Source organism: Anomaloglossus baeobatrachus, chromosome 1 (genome assembly GCF_048569485.1).
Source record: "Anomaloglossus baeobatrachus isolate aAnoBae1 chromosome 1, aAnoBae1.hap1, whole genome shotgun sequence".
Lineage (NCBI taxonomy): Eukaryota > Metazoa > Chordata > Amphibia > Anura > Aromobatidae > Anomaloglossus > Anomaloglossus baeobatrachus.
In genome coordinates this window covers 744,910,108-744,921,362 of record NC_134353.1, presented here as the reverse complement: position 1 = coordinate 744,921,362, position 11,255 = coordinate 744,910,108, and the positions used below count along the sequence as shown (strand labels likewise).

Genomic DNA, 11,255 nt, shown 5'->3' with positions numbered 1-11,255 from the left:
AGCGTGTATCCTTAAGCCGTTTGGAGAAACGCTTATCTGGATAAGCGTAGTGTTTCTGAACTGCTTCTCTGAAGTCAGAGTGGTCCAGAAAGGCACTTAATTTACGCTTGGGGTACATGTGAAGCTGACTCCTCCGCTGGAGGAGCTTGGGGAGAAATATCCAACATTTTATTGATGGACGCTATGAGATCATTCACTATGGCGTCACCATCCGGTGTGTGATGAAGTCGAGGGTCGCTCATAGCGAGCTCGCTTAGGCTGTCTGGGACTGTCGTCCGTGTCAGAGCCGTCACCCTGGAATGCATGGGACACCTCCGGAGCCCGGAGCTGTTCCAACTGAGGGGGACCAGGGGACAGTGATTCAACCGTGCCCATGGTCTGAGTTACTGGTCTAGACTGCAAAGTTTCTAGGATTTTAGTCATAGTCACAGATAATCTATCAGCAAAGCTGCAAACTCTGTCCCCGTCACCTGGACAGTATTCACAGGTGGTTCTCCCTGGGTCACCTCTAGCAGAGGCCCCGGCCGAACAAGTGCCACAGGGGCCGAGCACTGCACACAATGGGGGTCAGTGGAACCTGCCGGTAGAGTAGCCCCACATGCGGTACAGGCAGCATAGAAAGCCTGTGCCTTGGCACCCTTGGTTTTTGCGGACGACATGCTGTTGTCTCAGAGCAATCCAAGAGGGATATATAGTGAAGAATTACCAGCGCCAGTACAGTGCAATGTATAGCATAAAAATACAAATGAACACTGCAGCACAAGTGGGGTAGGCACCAGAGGTGCCGCTTACCGCCCGCTGAAAGCGGGTGTGTGGTCGCTAGAATCCCGTGCCTGGGTCTCCCATAACTTGTCTCCCCTTCTCCAGCTCAAACAGCACGTCAGGAATGGCTGCCGGCGTTCCCTCCTTCGCACAAAGCTTGAAAACTGAGGAACCCGTGATCCCACGGGGGGTGTATAGGCAGTAGGGGAGGGGCCTTACACTTTTAAGTGTAATACTTTGTGTGGCCTCCGGAGGCAGTAGCTATACACCCAATTGTCTGGGTCTCCCAATAGAGCGACAAAGAAATTTTTTTTTTCTCTTCTAAAACTAGATAGTTGAAGATTCGTGTATGGAACACTATCCCACTACACAAGTGCAGCACTCTTTACAGGGGCTTTCTTCTGTCCCCAAGGCAACGTCCAGACTACTGTGGCTGTACACTGGGCGTTTTCTTGGTATCTGAGCAACTATTATGTCACCAAGTGGGCAGTATACTGGGAAATCTCTCAGTCCCTCATCCACTACAGTGGCACCAAGTTGACAGTATACTGAGCGTTCTCTTGTTCACTCAGCCCCTACTTCATCACTAGTGAAGCCTGGAATCAGTCTTGTTCAAACCCGTATTATCTGGAGTCATTACAAATAACACTAAGAAGAGCAAATGAAGGGAATTTTGTTTACTTACCGTAAATTCCTTTTCTTCTAGCTCCAATTGGGAGACCCAGACAATTGGGTGTATAGCTATTGCCTCCGGAGGCCACACAAAGTATTACACTCAAAAGTGTAAGGCCCCTCCCCTTCTGGCTATACACCCCCAGTGGGATCACTGGCTCATCAGTTTTAGTGCCAAAGCAAGAAGGAGGAAAGCCAATAACAGGTTTAAGGACCAATTCAATCCGAGGAACATCGGAGAACTGAAACCATTCCACATTAACAACATGTGTACCCGAAAAAACCGAAAAAACCCCCGAGAAAACAGGGCGGGTGCTGGGTCTCCCAATTGGAGCTAGAAGAAAAGGAATTTACGGTAAGTAAACAAAATTCCCTTCTTCTTTGTCGCTCCATTGGGAGACCCAGACAATTGGGATGTCCAAAAGCAATCCCTGGGTGGGTAAAAGAATACCTCATGATAGGGCCGTCAAACGGCCCTCTCCTACAGGTGGCCAACCGCCGCCTGAATGACTTATCTACCTAGGCTGGCGTCTGCCGAAGCGTAGGTATGCATCTGATAATGCCTGGTAAAAGTAAGTAGACTCGACCAGGTGGGTGCCTGACACACCTGCTGAGCCGTAGCCTGGTGCCGTAATGCCCAGGACGCACCCACGGCTCTGGTAGAATGGGCCTTCAGCCCTGAAGGAACCGGAAGCCCAGTAGAACTGTAGGTTTCAAGAATTGGTTCCTCGATCCTCCGAGCCAGGGTGGATCTGGAAGCTTGCGACTCTTTACGCCGACCAGCGACAAGGACAAGAGTGCATCCGTGTAGAACCTGAGTGCTCTCACCAGATCCAACAGCTGCAAATCTTTCTGAAGTTGGTGGACTGGATGAGGACACAAAGAAGGTGAGGTGATATCTTGATTGAGATGAGAGTGGGATACCACCTTATGGAGAAATCCCGGAATCGGGCGCAGAACTACCTTGTCCTGGTAAAGGACCAGGAAGTAAGATTTGTATTAGAGCGTTACTAGCTCGAAAACTTCTCCTAAGAGCCGTGACCGTACTAGAGAGGCCACTTCCCGTGAAAGGTGGGAAAGGGAAAATCTTTCCTAGGCTCGAAAGGCGGCTTCTTAAGAGCAATTAGAACCTTGTTCAGATCCCAGGGCTCTAACGGCCGCTTGTACGGAGTGCTGAGAAGACAAACTCCCTGCAGGAACGTGCGTACTTGCGGAAGTCGTGCTAGGCGTTTCTGAAAAAATACAGATAGCGCTGAGACTTGTCCCGAGAGGGAGCTGAGCGACAACCCATTTTTCAACCTAGATTGCAGGAAGGAAGGAAACATAGACGATGGAACCGGCTTGGGAGAAACCCCTTGAGCCGAGTACCTAGATAAGAATATCTTCCAAATCCTGTGGTCAATCTTGGCGGACGTTGGTATCCTAGTCTGTCCCATGGTGGCAACCACGTCCTGAGATAATCCTGAAGACGCAAGGCTCCAGGACTCAATGCCACACCGTCAGGTTGAGGGTCGCAGAATTCAACTGGAAAAATGGAAAAATGGCCCTTGAGACAGCAAGTCTGATCGGTCTGGTAGTGCCTCCGGTTGGCCCACCGTGAGGTACCACCGATTCGAGTACCACGTCATCCTCGGCCAATGGAGCGACGAGGATGGCGCGGCGGCAGTCGGGCCTGAACTTGCGCAGCACTCTGGGCAACAATGCCAGCGGCGTGACCCATAAGGTAGCTAGAACTGCGACCAATGCTGAACTAAGGCGTTCGCCGCCAGAGATCGAAGATTGTGAGACCGTGCCATGAAGCCGGGACGATGTTGTTGTGCCGTGACGCCATTAGGTCGACGTCTGGCATCTGTCAGCGGCGACAGATCTTGAGGAGACCATACGCCTGCGTCCATACCCTGGCGACTGAGGAAGTCTGCTTCCCAGTCTTCCCCTGGGATGTGAACTGAGGATACGGTGAATGCCGTGCCTTCCACCCACGTCAGAATCTGCTGGATTTCCTGGAAGGCTTGCCGGCTGCGTGTTCTTCCTTGGTGGTAAATGTATGCCACCGCTGTGGAGTTGTCCGATTGAATTCGGATTTGCTTGCTTTCCAGCCACTGCTGGAAGGCTAGTCGAGCAAGATACACTGCTCTGTTTTCCAGAACATTGATCTGAAGGTTGGATTATTTCTGAGTCCAAGTACCTTGAGCCGTGTGGTGGAGAAAAACTGCTCCCCACCCTGATAGACTCACGTCTGTCGTAACTACCACCCAGGATGGGAGTAGGAAGGACCTTGGGAAGTACATGAGGCGTCTCAATGTGTGCGACTGGTCCTTAAAGGAGAGATTGTAGCCTTGTCTGTAGTGAACGCTGTTGATTTAGCGTAAGCTTCACTATCGCTGAGAGAGTATGAAACTCCATGCCTAGATATGGTAGCGATTGGGTCAGGGTCGGATCTGACATTGAAAGTCGATGATCCACCCAAAACTCTGGAGAGTCTCCAGCGCAACATACGGGCAGTGTTCCCTAAGAGGGTGCCTTGACCAGGAAATCGTCCAAATACGGGATCACAGAGTGACCTTGAGAGTGCAGAACTGTCACTACTGCTGCCATGAACTTGGCGAAGACCCGTGGGGCTGTCGCCAGCAGGAAGGAAGAGTTACGAACAGAAGGTGTTCGTTTCCTATAACGAAGCGCAGAAACGCTGGTGCTCTGGATCAATCTGCACGTGGAGATAAGCATCCTGTCTATTGATGCTAGGAAACCTCCTTGGGACATTGAGGCGATGACGGAGCGGAGTATTCCATCCAGAACCGCCTGGTGCTCACGAGCTTGTTGAGCCGTTTTAGATCCAGAACGGGACGGAACGACCCGTCCTATTTTGGCACCCGAAATAAATTGGGGCAAAAACCGTGACCTTGGTCCTGAAGAGAAACGTAGTCACCACTCCTTCTGCCTATAAAGTGCCTATCGTTTGCAGAAGCGCAACGGCTCGGCCGGGAGGTGGAGAAGTTCTGAAGAATCGAGTTGGAGGACGAACTAAACTCTATCCTGTACCCGTGAGACAGAATGTCTCTCCCCCAACGGCCATTGACCTATGGCAGTTAAATATCGCCAAGGCGGGAGAGCCTGCTACCGAGCGCGGATGCGAAGAGCGGAGGCTGCAAGTCCTGAGGAAGCCGCCTTGGAAGCGGGTTTTCAGACTGTCTGTTTTGGGCGTGACTGAGCCCGCCACGAATCTGAGCTCCTCTGATCTTTTTGAGTCCTTTTGGACGAGGGGACCCCTGCTCTGTTGGGGTTTGTTTGTCTGGGCTGAGGTAAGGATGAATCTTTACCCTTGGAGTGTTTAATGATTTCATCCAAACGCCCACCAAACAGTCGTTCCGCAGAAAAAAACAAACTGGTTAAGTACTTTTTTGGAAGCAAAATCTGCCTTCCATTCACTTAACGACCAGGGTCTGCGTAAAAACACGGAGTGAGCAGACGCCTCTGTCGTACGGCTCGTAGAGTGTAGGACAGGCGTGATCGCGTAAGACGCAAATGCAAACATTTGAGAGGTTAAGGATGCCACCTGCGGTACAGATGTACGTGTGACTGTGTCCATCTGTGTAAGACAAGCTGAAATGGCTTGGAGTGCCTCTATGGCTGCGAATGCTGGAGCCAACGGCGCGCCTACAGCCTCATAGGTGGATTTCGACCAGAGATCCATCTGTCTGTCAGCGGCATCTGTAAGTGGAACCCCATCTTCCACTGCAATTATGGATCTAGCCACAAGCCTGGAGAGTGGAGGATGTCCCTTGGGACACTGGGTCCAGCCCTTGACCACGTCAGGGGCAGGGATAACGTGTATCTTAAGCCGCTTGGAGAAGCGCTTATCTGGATAAGCGTGGTGTTTTTGGACTATCTCTCTGAAGGCAGAGTGGTCCAGAAAAATACCTAATTTACGCTTGGGATACCTGAAATAGAATTTCTCCTGCCGTACAGCTGGCTCCTTCACAGAAGGAGCTGAGGGAGAAATGACCAACATTCTATTGATGGACGCTATAAGATAATACACTATGGCGTCCCCATCAGGTGTACCGAGATTGAGAGCGGTCTCAGGATAAGACTCCTGAGCAGCTATCTCCGCTTCAGCACCCAGAGAGTCCACCTGCGGGACCCTGACCAGTGCGATGAAACTGAGGGCCGCTCAGCGAGCCCGCTTAGGCTGTCTGGGACTGTCGTCCGTGTCAGAGCCGTGACTCTGGGATGCACGTGACCCCCTCGGAGCTGTAATTGTTCACACTGAGGGGGACCATGGATCAATGATTCAACAGTGCTCATGGTGTGAGAGACTTGTCTGGACTGTACGGCTTCTAGTATCACAGCCATAGTCTCAGAAAATCTGTCAGTAAACACTGCAGACTTCATCCCCAGCCTCTGGATCATTAGCAGAGACTCCGGCTGAGTTGCATACAATGGGGGTGTATGTAACCTGCCGGCCATATAGCCGTACCTGCTGTACCGGCTGCATGGAAAACATGTGCTTCTGCACCTCTGTTTTCCACAGACAGTATGCTGTAATCTCCTCCGCACAATAAGGAGGATATATACAAAAGTACGACCAAAACAGTGCAATGCATAGCGTAGAAGCATATATGTCAATGCACTTCGGCACTAGTGGGGTTAGCACCACAAGTGCTGATTAACGCCTGCTCACAGCGATTGTGTGAACCTCAGAATCCCTGTCAGGGTGTTCCCACACTTGTCTGTTTTATCGCTATAGAAAGAACTGACAATAATGGCTGCCGGCGTCCTGTGTTAGAGAAGGAAGCCGTGGGCGTGCTTGAGAAAGTGCGGGAATCCGGTTTCACAGTGCACACAGTGAGAGGGGTGGAGTATGCAAAACATACTCCAGCTCTCCGGGCTGCCGTGATGTGCAGCGTCACGCCCCTACCCTGACTGGCAGGCCTGTGGGCGTTAACGAACGAACTAGGCCGCAAAAGCCGGGGACTCGATTTATAAGCGCGGCCGCCGTAAAAGCGCGGCCAGCGCGGAAGTCCCCGGCGCACCACAAGTCCCAGCCGCGTCGCAGTCCCAGCGGCCGGCGCGACCGTTCTACATAAGTCTGCCCACTCAGCTAAGCTGAAGTGAGACAATGGCACAAGCGCAGCAGCGCTGATGTCCCCGGCGCACTAACACACCCAGCAATGCTGCGGTGTGCGTGCGAAATGCACGGGGACACAGAGTACCTTGAGGAAGCAGGGCCATGTCCCTGATGTACTCCGCTCCATATCCAGCGTCTTCTCCAGGGGCTGCAGATGGAGCACGGTCTCAGTGCCTGGAGACCGTTAAAATCCCACTTCGCCCAGAGCCCTGTAACAGGGATGGGGAAGGAATCAGCATGTGGGCTCCAGCCTCCGTACCCGCAATGGGTACCTCAACCTTAACAAACACCTCCGACATAAAGTGGGGTGAGAAGGGAGCATGCTGGGAGCCCTGTATGGGCCCTCTTTTCTTCCATCCGACATAGTCAGCAGCTGCTGCTGACTAAACAGTGGAGCTATGCGTGGATGTCTGACCTCCTTGCACAAAGCATGAAAACTGATGAGCCAGTGATCCCACTGGGGGTGTATAGCCAGAAGGGGAGGGGCCTTACACTTTTGAGTGTAATACTTTGTGTGGCCTCCGGAGGCAATAGCTATACACCCAATTGTCTGGGTCTCCCAATGGAGCGACAAAGAAAAGAAAGCTCTACCATAACTTGTCACTTCTGTTATCTGTAAGCGGAGTTTTGATTTGCCAAGCACTGACAATATTGTGTCATCTTCTATTCTCGATAGAAGTTTTACCCAGGGCCAGAGCACATATCAGGATTATTCAAAACAATATTCTGAGGTTCTGGGACAGAGATTTTACAAACCTTGATGCCCCTATGGTAGTAATGTCATCTCTCAGTCAAGACCTGCAATGGTGATTGACTCTTGGAAGATGTCCTCAGGATAGATGCATCAGGCTCAGGCTGGGATGCTCATGCAGGAACCATGTGGGTTCAGCAGTTGTAGTCTAATCAGAACTCCACTCTTTCCTCCAATATGAGAGACCTCAGGACTATCAAGCTAGCCCTACTGCATTTCCAATCTCTCCTAGATAGTCATCATGTTCAGATTCAGTCAGACAACCTCACTTTGGTCTTCTACAGCAAAGAAAATGATTACACAGGGTGTGCCATAAGTACCGTTTGTGGCATATTAGTACATGGAATGGGCAAAATATTTGAGCCGCAATTTTGAATTCAACTTTACTCTTTATCAGGGTAAATCCATACTTCTGGCCCACTAAAATTACATACATAATTATGTAGAGCACCGGAGACGCAGATATTAAATGTCTCTTTGCAGCACAGTATTTATATTATATGAGAGGATTTGCAAGCACTACAGCCAGTATTGTACCAACAGCAGCCTTCATCAAGACAGCGTCTTTACATTCTCCCCAAACACTTATCACTACAGGAAGTATCAAATACTCTATTACCCCATCATCTGTATCCACTCCACTCTATTACTTGGATCCATGAGCAGGCACCAGGGCTGACACAAAATTTGGGTTACCATGCTCATCCATATTCTTTTGGGGGACATCGGTTTATCCAACTCAGTTACCCTGAAGGCTACTGTTCATTTCCATCATCAAAAAGCCACATTATAATCTATGGCATAATAGAGAGTAAATACATATAATATAAACGCACCATTTAATATCTGCTTTTCTGGTACTCTACATCATTACTCTTGTCGGCTTTGTATATACATGCTCTTTTTCTATATATATGTTATGCATTTTTTGGGTGTTTTTCTAGATGTATTTAAAATTTTAATTTTTTTTGCATTATTTTCCGTAGTGTATGCTTGATAAAAGTCTTCCAACTGAAACGTCACGTGTTTAATGATTCTCATCTGACCATGATTAAAGTCCACTTATTAATATTTGCTTCAGAGTGCTGTATTTTGGCTCTAGCTATAATGTACAGAGTTGGATCTTAGCCGGACACTTGCTCTTTTCAGGAGTTCCGTATTTCCTATTTCAAGATGAGATGCCCGATGTTCCCATTTTAGTACAGTAAATTTATCACTTAAAACATGAGCCATGTAAGTCTGAGAAATTGAAAAGTCGGAGGTTTGGCTAACAAGACTCCACAGCCCTGCTTGTGAGGGGAATAGAAGTGGAAAAAACACAATTGTGTCTACAAAAGGGGAACTGCTTGAAAAATAAAAGCTATAAAACATCTCAGGAATACAGATATTATTCAAAATAGCAAATGTGACAGTTAATTCTTAAACTTTATCTAGACAGATACTTTTTTTAAATTAAATTGGGGCTAAATGGTAACAAGTTCATGTAACAATGTAAAAATTAATTTTAAACGTAAGCTTATGCACAAAACTACAGGACTGTTCTTAATCTTTAGCACATGGTGCAGTATATACAGTACCAAAAAACCCCCACATAAAAACCTCACTTTTTGTTGCTGTTTTTTTGTGATCACCTATAATCAGGTTCCATGTTATGTATGTCAGCTGTCTAAACCAAGATCTGTTCTTTGAGAATGAGAACAAGCAAGCTTTAGGAGGTGTTGGGTAATTTAGAGCACAGAATTATTCAAGGCGCAGAGCATTAATCCAGGCGTCGAGTATAATCCACTTCTACTATGGTTACTACAGCTTACAATAACCCTTCCATGGTATTTTAGAGTCATTTCCAAAACTTTAGCAAATTCTTCCAAAGTGAAACACCTTATTGCTATTCCCACATCATGGGAATTCAATTTAAAATGGTGGTGGCTCAAGCTTTTCCATTAGAGATTTAATCCATGTAGTGCCATTGATCAGTTTGGTGGTGGCAATTATGTATTCAGTCCCACCATCCTCGAGCTGAGAAAGGAACCGCAAGGCAGCAATTTCAGCAAAGGTAACTCCACCAAGGAAAAAGATCAGCATCACTTTGTTCTCCCCTTGTTGACCTGAAAGGTTATAAAATAAGCAAGATATTACAGGAAATACATACAAAAAACAGGAGGGGGGGGGGGGGGTCACAAATATTAGAACTTTCCTATTATTCCAAATTGGAGATCCAGCTTCTTGCTCACAGGTATTATACAAGAAAAATGGGTGATTAATAGGTCTGGTCACATGTTCTCCATCAGAAGGCCATTTCTATGTAAAGATTACTTGCTGTGCATATACAGTATAATGCTGTGCAATTACAAAAAGTTACCTACTGACTATTCTTGCACTTATCTGCTCAGAAAATGCTATGCACTTTGCAATTCAATGGGACAACTGAAGAGCGACCAGGTCATTTTTTTGATGCATTTTGTCAGCGCAAGCAATTTTTCATTATTTAACCCCTTCACGACCGCGGGCAGTAAAATTACGTCCTATTTTAACGTGACTTAACGACCAGGGACGTAATTTTACTGCCTAAACTTCATTTGATTGCCGTGGCCATAGCAACGGCTTTCAAATGATGTCCCCTGCTGTTTCTTACAGCAGGGGACCTTTGCTTGACCCCAGGGGGGGTGGCATCGCCACCCCCTATCGATGATCGATGTGATTGGCTGTTCAAATCTGAACCGCCAACCACATCGATCGCACTAATTTCGGCAAAAATAATGCCCAAATTAGTGCGATCCTGTGAGATCCAGCTATGAGATGCCGCAGCTGCTGCAGCATATCATAGGTGGACCTCAAACATGTCGCCCCCAGCCCCTGCAGCACTGATTGGAGCGATCGTGCTATGACGCGCAATCGCTCCAATCAGTGTGCAGTGGGGCGGTCTGATCTGCCGGTGGCCGCCCTCCCCAGGCCTGTACTGCTCTGGGGACCCTCCCCCAACATGGCTGCAGCGTGGAGTGGCTGGTACTTTTGGTACCACGCCACCGCTGCTGCCGCCGCAGACGCCGCCTCTGCTGTCACCGCGCCAGCTCCAAAGGTAAGTATTGCGCTCCGGCGATGGCCCCTGCGCGCTCCCGTGAAGGCCCCTGCGCGCTCCCGTGAAGGCCCCTGCCCGTGCCCCCCCAGATCTGCCCCCCTACGCCCCGATCTGCCCCCCTACGCCCCGATCTGCCCCCCGGCATCCCGATCTGCTCCCCACGCGATCTGCCTGCCTCCTCTGTCATCTCTATTCTGCTTCCAAGGTTCCTTCCTTCTGCCTTTGCTTCTCCGCCCCCTCTGCTCTCCCTCTAACCCCCCCCATCTGCCCCCCCCTGACCCCCCCTCTCCCCATCCCCCCCTGCCCCCCCCGACGTCCTCTTACCTGCCTTCACGGGTCGTCCGAGGTCTTCACTGGCCCGATCACATCTGCCTCCATCGCTGGGTCCTTCTGCTGATCTGTCCAACGTCCTGCCTGCTGCTGGTGTAAAGCTGTCTATCTCACTGCCTTCTTGTTCCTCTGCAACTCTTCTGGTCAGTGATCCTCTTGGTACTGTGAGTATAACTTTTTTTTTTTCTTGTATCCTGTCCATTTTTACACTTCATCTGTCCGTGCGTCCCGCCAAGCGCTGATCAGGGATGCAGATAACGGATCTGCATCCGTGGTCAGTTTTTGGCATGACTTTTTTCCGTATTCGCGACGCTTTTTGTATCGCGTCCGTCCGTGCGTCCCGCCGAGCGCTGATCAGGGATGCAGATAACGGATCGGCATCCCTGCTCAATTTTTGGCGTGACTTTTTTCCGTATTCGCGACGCTTTTTGTATCGCGTCCGACCGTGCGTCCCGCCGAGCGCTGATCAGGGATGCAGATAACGGATCGGCATCCCTGCTCAATTTTTGGCGTGACTTTTTTCCGTATTCGCGACG

The 11,255-nt window shown here is 49.4% G+C and overlaps 1 protein-coding gene across 2 annotated transcripts in view; it reads right to left on the bottom strand.

The window, feature by feature from the left end:
• Nucleotides 1-8,683: 8,683 nt before the first annotated feature.
• VPS33A (VPS33A core subunit of CORVET and HOPS complexes) overlaps nucleotides 8,684-11,255 on the bottom strand; it is a 95,833-nt gene continuing 93,261 nt past the window's right edge. For both annotated transcript variants that reach the window (XM_075323211.1, XM_075323220.1), the window contains exon 13: nucleotides 8,684-9,418. In XM_075323211.1, the coding sequence (XP_075179326.1) occupies nucleotides 9,225-9,418 (194 nt within the window). In that variant the 3' untranslated portion in view covers nucleotides 8,684-9,224. The remainder of the gene's footprint in view (nucleotides 9,419-11,255) is intronic.